The following is a 20432-nucleotide window of genomic DNA, read 5'->3' on the forward strand; positions in this document are numbered from 1 at the left end:
AGTACTTCCCTCTTGTTTCATCACCATAAGCTTGGATAGAAGACTGAGCTTGCGAGTATGTGAATGATTTGCCAGGGTGGTTTGCAATGTAGACCATGCATCGGCAGCTGTCACACATGAAGATATCAAGGGAGCAACGGATCCAGCAACTGAAGCTTGAATAGCTTGGAGGATGAGACGATCTTGACGTAGCCACAGTTTGTGAGCTGGATTGGGATCGCTGGGGATGTTGAGCATGGCTGGAGGACAACTGAAAGAGCCATCAATGTAACCTAACAAGTCATATCCAAATAAAAGATTAGAAAATTGAGCTCGCCAGGACGCATAGTTGCCACCCTTTGATAACTTAAAGGGGATCAGTATGGCAGCATTGATGGAGATAAGCCCTGTAGAAGAACAAGAAGTGGGAGTCCCTACAGGAACTGAAACATCAGAAGAAGTGAATGAAGACTTCTTTTTTTTTCGTGTGCTTTTTTTTTTTTCTTTTTTTCTTTTTTTTTCATAGAAGATGCAGCAAACCTTGTGTGATACTCAAGTCACACAAGGTGGAGAATGAGGGAGGGGGCTGCTGCTGTAGATTGCTACAGTAGATTGGGCAATCTACAACAGTGCCCAAAGCTGCCGGTAGCTGCTATGGATTGCTGCTTGCTGCAGTAGATTATAGAGGCTGCAATTCGCCGGAAGATGGCCACGAAAACTGCAGCGGTACTCAAGACTGCGGTTCGCTACTGTGGATTGTTGTTTGCTGCAGCAGATTGTAGAGGCTACAGTTCGCCGGAAGATGGCCGCGAAAACTGCAACGGTAGACTGCGGATCGCCGGGAAATGGCCACGAAAATCTGCAGCGGTACTCAAGGAAACTGCAGTGAGAGAAATCTACAACAATTAGATGTATAGAGGAAAGCAGCAGCGAAAGCTGCTGCGGTAGAGGAAGGAAGATGTAGCGGTTGCGGCTGCTGCTGGCCGGGAAGCGGCTGCGACAGCGAAGGAGGAAGACGCGGCAGCCGTCGTTAAGCAAGGAAGACTGAGCGAGGAAGACACCGTCGTTCGCCGTTCGTCACTATTGAGGAGGAGGACACCATCGTTAAGGAGGCGTCGTTGTGTAGAGGGAAGCGACACCGAAAGCTGCTGCGGTAGAGGAAGATGCAGCAGTTGCGACTACTGTTGGCCGGGAAGCGAGGAAGACACCGTTGTTCGCCGTTCACCGCTATTTTGGAGGCAGTGAGAGAATGTTTTCCTCCTTACGTGATGGCGATGAAGAGTGTCTGCTGTAGGCAGCAAATAGGAGAGGGAGCAAGGCCGGCGAAGAAAAGCAAGGCCGGCGATGAAGGAATAGAAGGAGTGGATGAGCAGAGCCAAGACGGTGCGACGATGCTCGTTAGCACTGGCTCTGAATCCGTGTCTTGTGCTTCTTCAATGACTCTGCTTGAGGCAGCGTGTTACTGTGGTCGCTTGGCTAACACACGACGATACTGCTGTCGCCAAGGAGGAACTGCTCTGATACCATGTTAGAAAATAAATAGATAAACAATTGTAGAAGAAGTTGATTGTTATTAACATATCCCCCTTCCTTTTATACAGGTTAGAAGGGAGAATTTTCCTCAACAGGTTAGAGGATTTCCCTCAACAGAGTAGAGAGATTTCCTCAAACAGTTAGGGAAAGGCGAAGACTCTTGATGTTTACAGATGAACCTCCTGAGATGTCCTTGACGAATTAGCTCCTTGATTTGGTCCTTCAAATCACAACACTCCTTAATGTCATGACCATAATCCTAATGAAAATTGTAGTATTTCAATTTATCTCGGAGTCCTCATCAATCATGTATCTTTTAGAAACCCTTTCTCTCTTATTCGTAAAAAGATCTCGGTCCTCGTCATACTAAAGGGAATTGACCCGAACCTCGGGTGGGATATCTCGAGTTGACTATGTTTCCTCTACGTTGAGCCAAAGGTTATCGCTTGAAGAGATTCTTTTGCATTTTATGAATTTCTTTACGCTTATTCGAGATCATCACTTTTGTGACTATGTACTAATTGACCATTTGAAGCATCAGGACTTCACCAATCTCTCCACCAATGACTAAAAAAAGTGGGTAGGCCTAAGGCCCATTATAAAAGCTCACCAAAGAAGGACTAGAAAAGGTGTTTTGCACGTCTCAAATTTTACTATAATAATATAGGAATATATCCATAAATTAATAGAGATAATTAGTAATTATGAAAGAAAAACATATTAAGCACGTAATAAGAAGAAATATAAAAATTAATGGAGAAGATTAGTAAGATAATAACATAGCAATTAGTGAAGCAATCATGACTAACCAATGCATAATATCTTTATATGGAAAGAGATAGACAGAGATCAATCCAAAATTGAGAATCCAAAACTACAATAATAAATTAGAAAAATCACAATAAAAACAAATATATAAAGAGATCAACGCATCACAAAGTTTGAGAATATATAAAGAGATTAAAGATCCTTAACAAATTAGGGATCCAAACATAAATCAGAATAATCACGGTGAAAACAAACAAAAATAAATCGAGAAAAACGCATGCTTCAACAGCAGATAAAGAAGACTGATACTTATTATTAGTAGCCTGAGGCTTCAGTGGATTGGCTCTCTTCTTCTCCTTTGTATTCTGGATGGAACGATGAATATAGAGATCGCAACTCGACTTGTAACATAGTACACCAGTAACTGTACATTCGGAGCAAATCGAACTCTATGTGGGAAGAAATTAAATCTATCATTTCAGAAGGCTATCCTAAAGAGGAACACAGGTAAAAGCAGATCGAAGGGCAAAAACAATGATTGCCCTCTCTCTTGCGAGAAAAAAGAAAAAGAAGAGTATCATCCTCTCCCTCTAGGAGAGAGAGAGAAATAGGAATATATGTTCTGGTTCAAATTAGCCAATAGTGTTCTGGTCCATGCCTTCCTAAATCACAAGTAGTCTTAAGCTGGATCATAGCATGAGGTGCTCTTCATATTCTTTATATAGTTGGAGCTTCCTCAGAGCATGGATTCGAATCTCCGTGGAGTTTTTTACCATCAGCCATTTGATGCGCAATCCTGCATGACTCTGTCCATGGCTTGCTGGTGGTGACGGCTGCAGAGCACAACAGGAGAGATCAACACAAAAACACTTCCACTGATTCGTTTCTTCATCTGAGCTTGCAAGGATTCCTTCCTGGGAAAGGAATCCGTCGGAAGAGAAGAAGCTGAGATGAACAGCTCGGGTTGGTGTCCCCACACGGAGACCTTTCAGCTTTCGTTTTCCCTCCATCGCCATCCCTGGGCGTGATCTGCAGAAGAATACGTACCATTGGGGACACACTGCACCCCGCACTCTGCTCTCCTGTCAGACTCCCCTTTATTTTAATTGCCTCACATGCATGTAGATCTCTGCAAAGATGTAGATAAATACAAGTCGGTAGTGTCGTAAACCCGAGCAGTACACATGCAGAGCATGAGTGCTTGGAAAAATGGCATGAACAGAGAGGAAGATGCCATGGAAACCAAGGTATAATTAAGAGTCGGAAGTAAAGCCGGTGAGGGTGAAAGAGAGGGAGCCGCGTATTGAGTTGGATCCGACCCATCAAAAGACGCTGCGAACAGCTGTTGTCAGGCACCGACGGAATAAAGAAGGGCAGAAAGAGACACGGCGAGGCCCAGACTTAGCTGGAACTCTCGACTTCATCACTTCGATCGTACTGCTGCTAAAATGCATGTTAGCTGTACGTGATATCACATCTCTCCGGTGATGGATCCTTCACTGTAGCTGTCAAGGCTTACCTTGTGATCACCAAACACGATGGCACGGTGGTCACCAAGATTGGCTTCGTCGTCATCTCGACCAAACCTGGCCGCCGTCTGCTGTTAGTGAGCTTTGATTTCAAACAGCGACAACATTTGAGTGTATAAGCTATAATTTTAAGTCACTGACACGCAAGACAAGGCCGTGCATTTAATAATGCACGAGGTGGCCAAGAAGACAGAGAGAGAGAGAGAAAGAAAGCGGGGGACGCAAAGCAGACATCCCCATGCGAATCCCTCCCATCTGAGCCACCACCTTCATCGACTCCATCTCTCTCTCTCTGTTTCCATCATCATCCATGTGACTTCGTCCTTTTTTTTCCCCTCTCTCTTTCTACCAATCTTTCTCTAAGAAAGCCAATCTTTCTCTGAGAGCTGAGATGGTTGGGGGAGATGAGATGGCCCCTGTCAAGCTGCTCGTCGGCGTGCTCTGCCTCGTCTTCTTGCTGTTCTCGGCTGCTGTTCCGGCGCTCGGGGTGAATGAGGAGGAGCAAGAGGCGATGGAGGGGAGCAGTGTGAGCTTGGCGGTGGACCCGAGCTTCCAGTTCCAGAACTCGAGGCTGAGAGACGCCTACATTGCGCTGCAGACATGGAAGCGCACCGCCATCTTCTCCGACCCGCAGAACCTGACGGGCAACTGGGTCGGCCCCGAGGTGTGTTCCTACTTCGGCGTCTACTGTGCCGCTTCTCCGGACGACCCCTACCTCACCGTCGTTGCTGGCATCGACCTGAACCATGCCGACCTCGCCGGGTACCTCCCGCGGGAGCTCGGCCTCCTCACCGACCTCGCCCTCTTCCACCTCAACTCCAACCGCTTCTGCGGCACTGTGCCCCCCACCTTCCGCCGCCTCCGCCTGCTCTACGAGTTGGACCTCAGCAACAACCGCTTCGTCGGCAAGTTCCCGGAGGTGGTGCTCCACCTGCCGGCCCTCCGCTACCTCGACCTCCGCTTCAACGACTTCGAGGGGCCCATCCCGCCGGCGCTCTTCGAGCGGCCCCTCGATGCCATCTTCCTCAACTCCAACCGCCTCCGCGCCGGCATCCCCGCCACCCTCGGCCACTCTCCGGTGTCCGTCCTCGTGCTCGCCAACAACGACCTCGGCGGGTGCATCCCCTCCTCCATTGGCGGCATGGCCAAGACGCTCAACGAGATCATCCTCCTCAACGACAACCTCACCGGCTGCATCCCGACCGAGGTCGGGCTGCTCCGCCGCGTCACCGTTTTCGACGTCAGCTTCAACCGCCTTCAGGGCCCGCTGCCGGAGTCCATCGCCGGCATGGTGAGCGTCGAGCAGCTCGACGTTGCGCACAACCGCCTTACGGGGCGCATCCCCCCGGGCGTATGCGACCTCCCCAGGCTCCAGAACTTCACCTACTCATACAACTTCTTCGCCGGCCATCCGCCGTCCTGCGGCCGCGGCGGAAGGTCGGCGGTGTTCGACGGCAAGGCGAACTGTATCCCCGGCCAGCCGGACCAGCGGTCCCCCAAGCAGTGCTCCTCCGCGGTGGCCCAACCCTTCGATTGCCGCAAGTCCAAGTGCTGGAGTGGCCGCGTGCCATCCCCTTACCTCAAGCCACCGTCCCCGCGGCCGACTGCTCCTAGGAGATGGCCGGTATACAGTCCGCCGTCTCCGGTGGGGAACAACCCCGGAAGGCACTACAAGCCAGCACCTCGTACGCCGCCGCCGCCGCCGCAGTACGAATCATCGCCTTCTACGAGATCTCACCCACCGCCGCCGTCATACTCGCCGAAGCAATCGCCGCCGCCGTCCCCTTCGGGCTACCATGCTTCCTCACCGCCACCTGCCCCTCCTGCGCACGACTATGAACCAGCAAAACCTCCCCACAGCCCATTGCCACCCACATTGGTCTCACCTCCTCCAACGCATCACTATCAAACGCCTACTCCTCCTGCCCCTGTTCAGCCTCCGACATATACCAACCCTCCGTATCATACTTCACCACCATCGCCGTTGTCACCTACAGGGTCGCCTCCGCCGCCGCCCCTCAAGTCACCATCGCCACTGCCGACACCAGTGCCTGCCTCCCCGCCGCCGTCGCAAAAGCCATGGCAAGCTCCACCACCACCGGTACACTCCTCACCGCAGCCATCACCCAAGTATGCTCCTCCCCCGTTCGAACATTTGTCGTCACCACCACCTCCTCCGACCGTGATGAAGCAATCTCCTCCGCCGTCGCTTCCACCACCGGCAGAGCTGCCGCCGCCACCAGCACCGCCCAAGTGCCACGGGAAGGAGCATCCACCGCCGATACTGCCGCCCGTTGTAGGCGTGTCCTATGCTTCGCCACCACCGCCGGCGATACCGTACTACTGATCACGCGCGGCAAACTTTCTCTCTACCACTCCCCCTATCTCTTCCTTTATATTTCTTCTTGTTAATTGATCATTACAACTAAATATTCTTTTTGTTGTCGCTCTTGTTGGTCGCCCTTCGCTTATGCAATGCATCACGGCAAGTATTACTGCTCGGATGAGCCTCCTGGCTCTGTTTATTTCTCTGTTTGAGAGGATGAAGTGAACTACTCTTCCAAACTGCATGTTTGCTGTTGTTGACACGGCACTTTTTTGAAGCTATTCATCTCTCTCTCCCTCTCTCTCTCTCTCCCCCACTGCTGAGCTGCTGCGTGGATCTCTTGTCGAAGAACGGTGGGTGATATCTAAACTCACTGTTTCGCGTATCAGCGTCCAATTAGCTTCCTTCCTTCCGAGTGTAACTCCCTCTGATCGAAACATCGTGTGGAGGCGATGCAGGTCTCCAGTATGAATCATTATTAGACGCAGCAGGGGGTGGGCAGTGGGAGGTGGGGCTGGTCGTCGGTGGAATACTCGTGTAGTGTCTCGAGGCCGTGGTCCGAGCGCACTGCTCTCCCTGCTCTGCAGTGAACGAAGAGCCATTATTGACTGCCATGAAGTGTAGTTGAGCAGCCACCCACCCGCACTCTGGCCCAACACAACTCAACTTGTTGACCAGCCTGTGGCCTTTCATCAAACACCTCTCCGGCATGTGATTCTTGACAGCTCGCTAGGAACTGGGGAACCATCAGATAGTTTAAGAGGATATCAGCCTAAATCTGGTACGATAATTGATTGCTCTTCCATTTGAAGTGCAAGGGTTCCAGATGGTTTGTGGTGGGGTAAGAACTTGGTCTGGATCATGGACTGTTTGCTGAGGGTAAATCCAACCTAATCACAGCTTCTACTGGATAATGAACTTGATGAATTAGGTAATTAAAACCAACATAAAAAGTTGGGACTGTAAGACCAAAAAATGAAATGACTCTGACAGAAAAGCATTCAACCGATGATGAGCTGCCATCAGCAAGATTATTCCTATGGACTTGCAATGGCTTATTGCACAGCTTTTTGATGAAGATGGTCCACAAAGAATAAGCTTTTCAGCTGGCACTATGGCAATACTAAGAGTTGAAAAGAACACACCATTGCCGTTACAACATGGATATTGACAGTTGCAGACAAATCAAACTAATAGCAGAAGCAACTATTTGAACAAAGATTACATTTCCAGAACTGGAGGATCCATGGTTTGTCATAACCAGAATTACAAGGTGGAACATAGTGCATATACAAACATTGATTTAGCAATTTAGCCAACAACAATGAGCAAATGTTTGTATCAAAAACCAGAATATCAATAAAATTACATCCTTGTCGTACCAATACGATTGTGTCGTTCACAATAACTTAAATGTGCACCACCACATGCACAACTAGCGGACTATATTTCAACCATGCAACCGACGCTCCTGCTTTTGAATGGCGAGAGACTTGAGTAAACAAGATATGCAACCAATGACACTTCAAAGCCACCATTACTTCTAGTACTCATGTTAAGCTCATCATTAACGCACTGGCAAACACAGCACCAGTATTAAAGAATATCAGAAGAACCTTTGTGTGTCCACCATTTCCGACTATGAGAGCTGCGTACACGTTGGAACCACCGGTGCCAGGCAGCATTTTCGGGGCCTGGTGTGCTGACAATAAGCAACAAGATCAACAAATCATCAAAAATATTGTACGACAAGAAAAGGAAGTGCAGCATGGTGCAAAATAAGCCATCTGATCATTGCTTCGCACACTCACACAGGAAGGAAGGCATCAGGTTTGCCTTCTGTGCTCATCAAGATTCTGCAGATTCCATCAACAAACAGGTGTGTCAATAGACATCTGAGCAAGGAAAGTGATGATTTATGACAGAAAGCCTGAAAAATCACTTACTCCTTGCATGCTGCAGAAGAAGGCCCCATTGTTTCAAGTTCGTTTAGTTCCTCCTGCATGCAGATGGATAACAAAACACAGTAATGATCGTATCTGAGTTCTAGGTGGCGTACAACCATTTTAAGAAATCTCCTAGTCCTTGATTTCCTACTCATAAAAGAGAGATAGTATATGCACTTCCACAAACTCCCATACAAACTGGTTTGATGACATGCAGCCTGTGCCCATGCGGTCCTGATACGGTATTAATAATGTGGGTCTGCTTGTCTCCTCTTCACGATATGTTTCTTTGCGTACAGATTAGCAGACATCATGGACCTGTGATGTGTGATGCAGCCTGGTGAATGCATTAACTTGACACTTGTCTATGTCCTGATATTCTTGCCTATGGACATTCAATCATGCTTCTGCACATTAACATTGGCATGCTTTTCAAGGCTAACCTATGTTAAAATTCTTATAAAAGATATTGTGTTTGAGGTGGTGAGAGTGCAAGAAAATTAAGAGAAGATGAGCAAAATAAATGAAAAGAAAGAGAATAGAGGGTCGGGTTTGTAAGAATATTTACAAACTCAAACAAGCTCAGCCTTTACAAAAACTTCTTTTACCCTCTCGAGAACATGACTTTTGCCAGCATGCATCAACTCATTCGTAGATATGTTTCAAATTTCTTCTGATTGTTTTGCCTCTGTTTAAGCAAGCACTGGGCATGAGCATTCTGTTTATATATATAGACCCTGTTGCTAGTGGACAAGACAAGTGCACATCAGGGGTGGGTTGACACAGTAACACAGATGGTTACCTAAGCAATCAATTCGCATTTGGACACCATGTTAAAAAATCAGGTAACCTTTTTTTGGCCCATGATGTTTTGGTCAGTCTGCACACTGGTGCATATCCATGGGACAAACCTGAAATCGTTGAATGCCACATTCAACTCCCTAACTCCAATGGCAACTATTAAACCTTCTCTATATTATATAAGCATCCATTTTCAGAAACAAAGAAAATATTATGAGAAATATCATATAAAAATATAGTGGCATGATTTCCACAATCAACATGGAACAAACATCTTTTGTTCAATACAATTATTAGTCTAATAAGGGAGCCATAGAAAGGTATGGCACTTTAAATAAGATAATTGGTGGGACTGATTGATAAGAAATTTTTTATCACATTATGGTTAGGATTGTGTTTTCTGAGCATTATGTATTTAGTTAGTGACACAATTGAGGTTCAACATTTTTTTGTCATCAGGCGCAAACATGGTATATTGCATTCATTACAAATTTTGGGGCACTTCATATATATCTTCTAAAGATGAATCCAGGAATATGTTTTCCTTAATTGTGGCTATCTTAGACATGTTTTGGTCTTTATAAGGAAAGGAAAGACAGGGTTTCTTTACCAACTTCAGTAATTGAGAGTGTTTATTCAAAACAGAATTAGAAACATAATGAAATGAAAAATAATATCTAGCAGACTAAGATTCTGCTAACATATCTGATGACTGTTCTCACAATGTTGCAATTATTTCAGACACTGCAATATAATCAGTATCCTGCAACTGAATTTTGTTGAGGACTCACTATATGCTATCCATAGTGATTGATCACCTCGCATCCCAGGTATGGTTTTAGTTGTTCCTTTTGTCCCTTTTACTCCCTTTGTTTTCTATTATCTAATGGTGAGTCATAGTAGTATTAAGTTGGCTACAACATATCAAAACATATTTTCTGTCCAAAGTTCAAACTTTTAGAACTCAATCATCTAAAAAGGTCTCAATGGAAATATAATCACAATTTTACAACAGAATCTTAAGGTGGAGCACATGAATAGAACACTTCTGCCAAGGATTCATTCACTATATGCTATCCGTAGTTACTGATTACCCGTGAGCATATACTATTTGCTCCAAATCATGTAAGTCATAGGTGTTGTTTTGATTGCCATTGTTGTCTTTCTTGACTCCCTCTGTTGTCTATTCATTAATGGTGAGACAAGGAAGTACTAAATTGGCTAGAACATATGAAAAATTCAGTCTTATGTCCGAAGTTTGAATTTTTTAGATATCGGAATCATCGAAAAATTGTCCCAGTGGCAGATCTGACGGAACTTGTGGCGGAAGCTACGGTTCAAGCAGCATCATATCTCGATCAGCATTTAATAATGAATCAAAATTAACTTTTTCCCCCTTTTTTTTCTTTTATTTGATGAATCACTCATCAATGCGATCAATTAATGACGCTTCAAGTGAAAAATCCCAAGCGGGAGAATAATTGGGGTAGGCATGGAGGAGGAAGGGAAGAAGAGGACCTGGAGGTACTGGATCTCTTGATTGAGCCGGGAAATGGCGGCCGAGAGGCGGTGCTTCCCCAAGAAATTGCCATTCCGCGTCGACAGATGCAGAGACGGCGGTCCCCGCGCCACCATCTCCGCTCCCTCTCCGTTCGTCGTCATCCTCTCTCTCTCTCTCTCTCTCTCTCACACACACACACACACTCTCACTCTCACTCTCAACAATATTTAGAAGAAGACTGAGGGAAGGATATGTTATTTTAGGTAAATGTCAAAAAACATATTCGCTATAAGACCATAAAAAAAGATGGATCGCAAGCAGACCATTAAAATGCAATATTAATTGATATTAATACTACTATTATTTTTGTAGTACTAACGACGATCAATCATGATTAATCAAAGGATGCTAATAAATCTATTAAAAAATCATTTATTTTTAAATGATAATTTATTTTGAAAAATCATTAAAAATGATAATTTATTTTTTAAGGGTTAAAACTTATCATTAATAAATAAAGAAGAAGATGGATGGCTGGGATTTAATTTGTGGAAATGTCAAATGCAAAGTGATACTTAGATTATCAACATTATTTATATTTATCTTTCCGAATCATGATGCCAAAACAACTTGATCAAACGGCATAAAAATAATAAAATTCAGCAAATTAAAGAACGTCGATTCAATAAAAAAAAAATCCCTATATTTTATCATTTATTATTTTTATTAAATAATAATATAATTCACGCAAATCGCCGGTACATAAAAGGACATGGGAACCGAAACGATTTTCACCACTTTTAAAGAAGGGTACCGCCGTCGTTACATTCCAACATACCCATCCGATGGTTCGTTTGCCTCTTGGATCCACCGTGGGTCCCGATGTTTCATTCGCCAACACAGCAGGTAGGAAACGGGAGTAAGATAACTATCGTAAATGAACTATTTTGTCTCTGCTTCCAACGTAATTTAAAGCTCTTTTTGGTTCGTCAGTTTCCACCCTTCGCCTTCCTTCTCTGCTGATATAACCTTGGCAGGCCAGAAGAAAGGGAGAGACAGAGAAAGGGTCATGGAGGATGCATTGGAGGCACAGATCACGGTGGACAGCGGCGGAGAAGCCGAATGCGATGAGAGCAACAGCAACAGGCAGTAAGTTGTAGTAGTACTGTTACTGCAGGCTCTTTTCCTTCCTTTCGTTGAGCAATTTCGAAGGCGAAAGCAACATGATAGGGATGGTTTCGATCACAAGAAAATGTACAAAAGCTCTCTTTATCTGTTAGCTATGTTGTAATTCTGCCCTCATTGGCGGATTTGGTACAAAGGGATCACCTTTTGCTCACTTGCTTGATGTTTACGTCCTTCGAGGAACTCGGCTGTGCGGATGCCGGCAATGCCGAACGCCGTCGCCCCCACGCAGCTCACCATTCTCTACGAAGGAGCTGTCAATGTCTACGACGGAGTTCCCCCGGAAAAGGTCGCTACTTGGGCTCTACAACTGAGTCGCTCTGTTGGCTGATGAGACAGGCGCAGGCGATAATGCTCATTGCTGCTGCCGCTGCAACCACAGCAGCGAATGGTCCGAGTAAGGTCCGCCGGACCGACACAGCGAGTATGGCTACGGCGACGGTGCTCACGAGATCTCTGTCATTGCAGATCCCCCCTGCAAACTACGAGTTGGTTGGTGTTCTTTCTCGCTTGCATTGGCTTGCCTGTGATCATGCAAAGGTCGTACCTTTCTTTCCACCTTGAGATTTCTAACCTAGCTTTCGGGGATTCGCCTGTTGGCAGAGCTTCCCATCGCGAGGAGGCATTCGCTCCAGTGTTTGTTGGTGAAGCACCGCGACAGGTGCATCCTATCCTTCCCTCCTTGGTTCAATCACGTAGCAATATGAACTGCTACATGTCCTGTATTGAGCCTGTTATGCTTAATCTACACGTTTACTATATCGCTTCAACTATGTTTCTGCCATGATTGTTCCTGGTCTCACGGGTTAATTATGTTGATCAGGTTGGCGAGCAAGACACCATTTGCTTCAGCAAAGCCATCAGAGGGCATGGAAATGGATTCAGGTGCGAAGCTTGCTTAAGTGGACTCTTTGTGGCCATTGACCATGTGGTTACCAAGCAATCATCAAGCCTCTGCGATCACCCTAACCTATTGAGGATAGTATTACTGTCATGAACATTGTGCTACATGGTGGTTATGCAATGCAATGCCTCTCTTGTTTCTCAGAAGATGAGTTCGCAAGTTATGATCAAACATGAAATTTAGGCTTGAGATCATATCAGCACGGTAGAAACTTTGGTCTGGGCTAACACTTGTTCTACCTCGCCGTGACAGGATCTGTTGCTGTAACATAAGAGTCCAGCAGAAGTGGGAAGCCATGAGCGTGCCCCCAAGCTCTCTTATTCAGTCCCGTCGTCTCCATGGATGTACCAGCAGAGGAGCATGGTGGCGCACCGGCGCAGGATGTGGATCCTGGCCCGCTGCTCCTTCACGAGCGACGCGCACCTGCCGGTGAACCCTCTCCTTCCCTCCATCGGCGGGGAAATCCAGTGCTCCCTGTCCTCCTCCATTGCAGATACGAGTCGATCGGAGAGATGCCCTGAGCAGCTCAAGTTCATGTGGCTGCGTATTTATATCCACGGGAGTCCCCACTTGGGATAAGTTGAAGCCAGAGAACAGGTGGGACCGTTCATGGTGTGCATAGGAATGTGGAGCATGAGGATTAGGCTCAGGCTTCTTCCTCTCCATTCTTAGTTACCGTAGAGGGTCTTATCCTCATTGGAGTGCGGCCATGGAAGATGAAGCAGCATGGTGGACCAGGCGCCTCTGCAACAGTTCGCAGCATCTTTCAACTTGTATCTAACAAGGTGATCAGGACAACAGAGTTAGAAACAGTATGTTTGCACGCCAATTCCATTGCAAGTTTGTCGATGAACTACTTTAAGACTATAGTCCATGAAATGATAAGAAGAAAGAAGACTGAAGGACAAAATGTACAGATACGACATACCTAAATTAATGTAGGTGACCAGCATTCTCTCACTTCCGATGAGGGAGTTGAATCCTCTTGTAAGTGAGTGATAGCAATTATAACATTACAAGATTTAGTGAGAGGCTCTTCGTGCTGGGCACTCTTTACAGCCATGGCCGAAGCTTCGCTAACAAACAGACCGATGGCAACTTTGCTTTTGTTCTCTTGTCAGCTAGTACACTTGGAGCATGTGCTTTGCTCCCTCGCTAAACCCACCTCTCCAGCCATCCCCCACGTCATGGGGCGCCACCGCCGAATTGGGTGGCCAAGTCCCGTTGTTTTCGACTTGCCCTTCTCTCGGAGCTACTTGGATGTCTCAATCGCGATGGCCGAAAATGATGCATGTAGTTAGATCATCACATCATCCATGTCTTTCTATGATGGTCCTTTCAAACTATGCTTTTAGTCATTAATGCAGAATATGATGCATAATAAAAGTGTCTAATCTTAATATAAGCTAACGATCTTGTGGTCGATGTCCCACAGGTATTTGTGTAGATGTCTCAACATATTGCAATCTGATGACAAAAGATTGAGTTGTAGTCTAACTCAATCCAATTTCGTGGCAGCGTTTGATTTACAAACCCTAATCCACAAGCAGATTATATTTGTATCTTAGTTATTGAGCATAACTCAGTTCTGATTCCTCGCTAAACATGATTGTGTTCACGAGAGAGGTTTGACAAAGGCGACACCAAATCGGACAGACTACTTCTGTGACCACTGTGGTCTTATTAGGTTAGATGGATCCAAACCCTGGGAAGACCGAAAGGAAACACCAAAAGTTGACACGTTGCCGCGTTGTCGTCTCGCGCATCCCTGTCGGCGATGCAACACGAGATCAGCATCCGCTCTATCATCAGCGTGTGGCACCATCGATCATCGGACGACTGCACGACTCCTAAAGATAACGCATACATATATATATATATATATATGGAATACCGGTGTAGCGCTTCCTTGCTTGGATTTCCATGGCTTCTCTCGCTCCAGCACTGGTAACATGTCTCCTGTTCCTTCTAATGTCCTCCTCCAATGCCTCCGCCACGTCTATGGACGCGAGCTCCGCCAAGTCCATTCAGTCTCTGTGCCAGACCACCCCGTACCCGGCCGCCTGCCTCGACTCCCTGAAGCTCTCCGTCTCCATCACCATCAACCCCTCTATCCTCTCCCTGGCCCTCCGCTCCCTCCAGGCCGCCATCTCCCAGGCGACAAAGCTCTCCTCTCTGCTCTCCTCCGCCGGCCGAGACGGCGCCCTAGTCGAGTCCCAGCGCAGCTCCCTCAGGGACTGCCAGGACCTGCACCAGATCACCTCTGCCTCCCTCCAGCGCTCGGCCGGTCTAGTCGAGCCCGATGCCCGCAAGCTGGCCGACGCCCGGGCCTACCTCTCCGCCGCGCTCACCAACAGAGCCACCTGCCTCGAGGGCCTCGCCGGAGCCTGGGGCCCGCTCAAGGACACGCTCGTCGACTCCTGGGTCGCCGCATACGCCCACGTCAGCAACTCCCTCTCCCTCGTCACCCGCTCCGGGGGCCGCAAGGGGCGGCGTCTCTCCTCCTCCTCCTCCTACAGCCGCCGCGGCAGCGAGGGCTGGGGGTTCCCGGCGTGGGTAGGGCGCAGGGAGCGGCGGTTGCTGCAGGACGGCCACTATGGCGAGGTCGACCCGGCTTCGGTGGTCACAGTGGCACCGGACGGTACGGGGAACTTCACGACGGTGGCCGAGGCGGTGGCCTGGGCGCCGAGCTACTACGACGGCCGCACCATCATCCTGGTGCGGGCGGGGGTGTACGAGGAGAACGTGGAGATCCCCGGCGATAAGACCAACATCGTCCTTATCGGCGACGGCAGAGACGTCACCGTCATCAGAGGGCATCGAAGCGTCGGCGACGGCTGGACCACCTTCGCATCAGCCACCGTTGGTGAGATCATTTGTTATCCCGTCCCAAATCTACCTTTTTTCACCAAACCGTACTTTGCGCTCTCATTGCTCAATCCACTTGCCTGTGCATGGTGTAATCAAATATATTCATACCATGTTGGATTAGTTTTGACCTAAGTATTAAGGATCCCGACAGTTCATACAAATAATTCTCCTACTAATAAATGCATCGCTGACATGACATACATGTTCATAAATTATTAGTTCTAGTATTAAGTTTATCGACAAGAAACTAGAGCTATTATATGCTTTGCATTGTGAGGACATTAGCTGCATCACGAGGTGGATCAAGTGGTCCAATACTTCTGTAAGAAGCGCAACATAACATTTGCTGTTTCATGTGCCAACGCATGTAAGAGTGCTGTATGAACCACTCGGTAACCTGTCTCGATCACAGATGAGATGTCAGAGCACCATCACAAACGACGTAGATCAACAGATTCTTCCTCCTCCTTTTCTCGACTATATTAAAGCTTGCAAATCTTTGACCTGCAGCGGTATCCGGTCAAGGATTCATGGCGCGAGACATCGCGTTTCAGAACGTGGCCGGCCCGGCGAAGGGCCAGGCTGTGGCCCTCCGAGTGAACGCCGACCTGGTGGCACTGTACCGATGTGCCATCGACGGACACCAGGACACGCTCTACGTCCACTCCTTCCGCCAGTTCTACCGGGAGTGTGACATCTTCGGCACCGTCGACTTCATCCTCGGCAACGCCGCTGTCGTCTTCCAAGACTGCAACATCGTGGCCAAGAGGCCCGCCTCGGGGCAGTACAACGTGATCACAGCGCAGTCCAGAGACGACCCGAACGAGGACACCGGCATCGCGATACAGAACTGCACCATTCTGGCGTCCGACGAGCTTGCTTCCGGCAACCAGGTGGAGGTAAAGACCTTCTTGGGCAGGCCGTGGGCTATCTACTCGACGACGGTGTACATGGAGTCGTACATGGACGGCCTCGTGGATCCGGCGGGGTGGGTGGAGTGGTCCGGCGACCAAGGGCTGGACACGTTGTATTATGGCGAGTACATGAACAGCGGGCCGGGCTCGGCCACCGACAGCCGTGTCACCTGGCCTGGTTACCACGTGATGGACTATGATGATGCCTACAGCTTCACGGTCTCACAGTTCATCGACGACGACGAGTGGCTGGAATCTACCGCATTCCCTTATGATAACGGTATTTGATTCTTTGGCCCAGTTAGGGTCTCGTTCACCTGTAAATGACGTATCTATCGCAACAATTCGCGTTTGCAATCAATGATGTGATTGTATGGGAGCACTGCGTTTGAACTCTATTATCCAATATGAACCACTCAAGGATTAATATTGGAAACAGGACATGGAAAGATAATTTCCCAATGAGTGCAAGTAAAACCATGAGTGGGCAGCAACTGATACCTAAGGTGATCAACATGCAGAAGAAACGAACGATACATACGATCATGCAGATGCTCCGTTACATATCCCCATCGCATAATGATCATGTTCCGTATCTTCTCTCAAAAAAATACCATAAAATGCGGTGCAACGTAGAGTTGTTTTATGTGATTATTGACCGAAGAGACCCAAGCGAACAGGGGTGTTTGTTTTTGTGATCCAATCATCTCCCTGAATGAACGCTTGGGTGGTGTAGGTATTGGCCTCATCCCGGCTGATGACCTTGACGCCCGGCCACTTGACCCGCTTGGAAGTGTCGGCGCCGCCACCCTTGTTGTTGTACTCTTTGTAGGACAATGTCTTCAAGGCGAAGTCGCCTTCCCATGGCATGTAGCCGTCGGGGCTGATGAAGTCACCGATATCGGACTCCATGATGACGGTGTGGGAGAACTCCTTCCAGGGGCGGCCGAGGTAGCTGGAAATCTTGGCGACGTCCGGGACGAGGCTGTCGTCGGGGACGATGCGGCAGTTGTGGATGACGTAGCCGGTGGACTCGTGGCGGATGTCGCGGCCCTGGGCGAGGACGATGTTCTGCTGGTTGTCGAGGGGGCGGCGGACGGTCAAGATGCAGTTCTGGAACACGGCGGCGGCGTCGCCGAAGATGAAGTCGACGGTGCCGAGGATGAGGCAGCCGCGGTAGAACTGGCGGTGGGAGTGGGTGTAGAGCGTGTCCTGGTAGGCCTCCATGCGGCAGTTGAGGAAGATGGCGCGGTCGGACTGGACGCGGAGGGCCACCGCCTGGTGCTTGATGGCGCCCGCCGTGTTCTGGAACCCGATGGCCACGGCCATGAACCCATCCCCGATCGCAGCTGCCAAACAACCAGTTATCCTCATCAACCACCGCTAAACATAACAGAGCCATTGCATTAGTGGATCTGGTCATCTCAGCCTACCAAATGTTGCACTTTGGAAGGTTTTCGTGCCGTCAACGAAGTTCTTGCTTCCCGTAACAATCGTCTTCCTTGAACCATCACCATACATAGTGACGTTTATCATGTTCTTATCGACCACCACCTGCTCCTCGTACACTCCCGCCTTGACGTATATTACATACCTTCAAAATATAAGAGAAATCACGGTAAGCAAAGTGGAGTGGCTTTGTGGACACCGTCGGGTTTGATCAAGAACATACCTTCCTTCATATTTCATTGGGATTTTAGCAAGTGCATCGGAGATGGTGGTGAAATCTCCACTTCCATCCTTAGCGACCGTGACATTGGGCGTTAATTGCTTGGCCGCACGTCCCAGGAGAATCCTATGGTCGCTATCGGAAACCCACGAAGGAACACCGTCTTCACGAAAGGCCGGTTCAGGCTTTGCCGCAAGGAGACGGCGATTGAGGCCAGGGATGTGGAGAGACAGGAAGGAGTGCAAGCTTCCGACGACGGCCAGAGCGTTGCTCGTCAACTGCTTGGCCGTGTTCATGGCAGTCTGCATCTTGGATTTCATTTCCCCATCAGGGAATCCGTCGATGCACGTCTGCTGGTATGCGGAGACAGCGCTCAGCCAATTCTTCAGCTCATGGACTTGCTTGGGAAGCTGGTTCAGGTTGTGTGCATCGATGGTGCCCAACGTGCGCGCTAGCTCATCCACGGCGTACTGGTGCATCTCCTTGCAGGAATCGACTGCACTCTTCACCTCCGGGTCGTCGGACTCGATCGAATCCACCCGGTTGAAGGCCTTGCCTACCTCGTCGACGAGACTGGAGACGGCGGCCCTGACGAGGTCCTTGGGCGACGAGCTGGAGTTGGCGTACGTCGTCAGGCTCGACTCGCAGGCGCTCCTGTAGTCAGTCGGTGAACATATCACCTGAACGGCCGATGAGGCGCGAGACCCCTTAGTGGAGGAAGAGCCGCTGGAAGAAGAAGTAGCAGTAGTAGTCGTGGTCGACCGGTTGGGTTGCTTGGAATAGTAGACAAATGCGGTGGCGCCGACGACCGCAAGGATCAGCACGACGGACACGGTCGCGCCGGCAATCATGAGGAGCTTCCGCCTCCTCTGCTGCCTCTCCGCCCTCCGGCGCTCCGAGAGGTACCCAAAGTCCTGAAAGGCAGACATTGCGGGGGTTGCAGGGGGGGTCCCAGGACTCCTCCCTCCCTTCCTTTCTTTCGTCCTCCCTTCCTCTCTGCCTTGTGGCGATGTGCAAGGCAGAGGGGAAGACGGAGAAAGGTAGATGCAGAGAAGCCAGGCCGGGAGCTTTATTAGTGCAGGTCGCTCCTCCTGGGAAAGGAAGGGTGGGGAGGGGTTTGAGGCGGAAGTTTGTCAGGGTCATACGGTAACAGCGGTCAACGGACATTCTAACTGTCGCTCCATCTTTCCCGCCAAATCAATAGCCGTTGCAACGAGTTCGGGTTTGACCAAGATGATCAAAATGGATCGGACTATCGAATCCAAAATGTCCGAAAACCGAATTGAATCGAGTGCAGCGAGTCCCAATTTGGCTCATCTGTGGGCGCACCCAATCGAAATGTGGCTCGTAGAACCGCGAGCTTCCAAGTGCCCCTGATTCACGCGTGGATTCGAACTACACCATGATTCTGCCAACAGATTTCTCGGTAGTACGACTCACAATGCATGTGATGGTGAACATAGAATGGCTTTGACGGAAGACACAAGTGTTGGAATCCCTGTGCCCTCCGTTTCCATTCACTTTCCTCCATTACGCGTCGCAGTTCCGAGCTAGCAATAGCAATGGACACTGGCAGGAGCTTCAAAGGCTACGAGAAGGTGAGCGAGATCGCGGGCCGACAGTTCCGCCGCACGACGCAGAGGCGTCTCGTCCTCATAGCCTCCGCCGCCGTCGTCCTCCTCGTTACCATCATCGCCGTCGGCGTCGCCACCTCGAGCGGGAGGCCGCCCTCGCCCACGTCCGTGTCGGATTCCATCAAGGCCGTGTGCCGCGTGACGCCCTACCCGAACTCCTGCTTCTCCAGCATCTCCTCTGCCAGAGACTCTAGCGTCACCGCCGAGATCTTCAAGCTCTCTCTCTCTCTCTGTCGCCATCGACGCCGTCGAGAATGTCTCAACCTTGGAGGGATCGTTCGAGTCCCCCGCCAACGACAAGCAGCTCGCGGCGGCGCTCCGTGACTGCAAGGAGCTGTTCGACAGCGCGATCGACCGGCTCAACGACTCGATCTCGCTGATGCAGTCGGCGCCGGTCGAGCCGCCGTTGAAGGCCTCCAAGATCGACGATCTGAGTGGTCACGGACCAGGAGACGTGCCTCGACGGGTTCGAGGGCACCAGCGACGAGCTGAGGGGGAAGATGGAGGCGCCCACGGTGAACTGTTCCACGCAGTACACCAGCAACAGCTTGGCCATTGTGGCAGGGATAATGGGCATCACGGAGAAGCTAAATTTACCGCTACACCGGAAGCTGCTGTCGTCGGTGGCTTCCAATGCTCGATATCCTCCGTGGATCACAAGAGCGCAGAGACGAGCGTGAACTCCCTAAGTTAGCTCGGTCTAAAGTTACGAATGATGCACACCAGAGGAAAATGTTTGCAATGGGCCAATTGGTTGTCAGACCTCATCCAATGCTCATACCCACAACAGTAAAGCCTTTCTTTGGGGTGGCTTTGGGCAATAGTTCTGAAGCCCACACTCCTTGGAATACTTGTCAATGTTATCATTGTCA

General features: G+C 49.1%; 5 protein-coding genes across 5 annotated transcripts; 3 read left to right on the forward strand and 2 right to left on the reverse strand.

The window, feature by feature from the left end:
* Positions 1-3988: 3988 nt before the first annotated feature.
* On the forward strand, positions 3989-6309 carry LOC103997909 (leucine-rich repeat extensin-like protein 4). The gene has a single exon (XM_009419253.3). The coding sequence runs from the start codon at positions 4201-4203 to the stop codon at positions 6154-6156; it is 1956 nt and encodes a 651-aa protein (XP_009417528.2). The 5' UTR covers positions 3989-4200; the 3' UTR covers positions 6157-6309.
* Positions 6310-7423: 1114 nt separating this feature from the next.
* On the reverse strand, positions 7424-10615 carry LOC135623040 (guanine nucleotide-binding protein subunit gamma 2-like). The gene is made up of 4 exons (XM_065125538.1): positions 10401-10615; positions 8082-8134; positions 7947-7991; positions 7424-7837 (listed from the first exon to the last, which is right to left on the reverse strand). Exons 1-4 carry the CDS (start codon positions 10542-10544, stop codon positions 7732-7734), a joined length of 348 nt encoding a protein of 115 aa, XP_064981610.1. The 5' UTR covers positions 10545-10615; the 3' UTR covers positions 7424-7731.
* Positions 10616-11773: 1158 nt separating this feature from the next.
* LOC135624039 (protein TIFY 3-like) lies at positions 11774-12470 on the forward strand. Its single transcript, XM_065127514.1, has 4 exons — positions 11774-11857; positions 11908-12060; positions 12147-12229; positions 12392-12470. Exons 1-4 carry the CDS (start codon positions 11774-11776, stop codon positions 12468-12470), a joined length of 399 nt encoding a protein of 132 aa, XP_064983586.1.
* Positions 12471-14379: 1909 nt separating this feature from the next.
* On the forward strand, positions 14380-16639 carry LOC103997911 (probable pectinesterase/pectinesterase inhibitor 12). The gene is made up of 2 exons (XM_009419255.3): positions 14380-15338; positions 15854-16639. Exons 1-2 carry the CDS (start codon positions 14396-14398, stop codon positions 16543-16545), a joined length of 1635 nt encoding a protein of 544 aa, XP_009417530.3. The 5' UTR covers positions 14380-14395; the 3' UTR covers positions 16546-16639.
* Positions 16640-16773: 134 nt separating this feature from the next.
* Positions 16774-19016, reverse strand: LOC103998134 (pectinesterase-like). Its single transcript, XM_009419529.3, has 3 exons — positions 17930-19016; positions 17691-17851; positions 16774-17606 (listed from the first exon to the last, which is right to left on the reverse strand). The coding sequence occupies exons 1-3, from the start codon at positions 18853-18855 to the stop codon at positions 16909-16911; spliced, it is 1785 nt and encodes a 594-aa protein (XP_009417804.2). The 5' UTR covers positions 18856-19016; the 3' UTR covers positions 16774-16908.
* Between the last annotated feature and the right edge of the window lie 1416 nt (positions 19017-20432).

Source organism: Musa acuminata, chromosome BXJ2-9 (genome assembly GCF_036884655.1).
Source record: "Musa acuminata AAA Group cultivar baxijiao chromosome BXJ2-9, Cavendish_Baxijiao_AAA, whole genome shotgun sequence".
Lineage (NCBI taxonomy): Eukaryota > Viridiplantae > Streptophyta > Magnoliopsida > Zingiberales > Musaceae > Musa > Musa acuminata.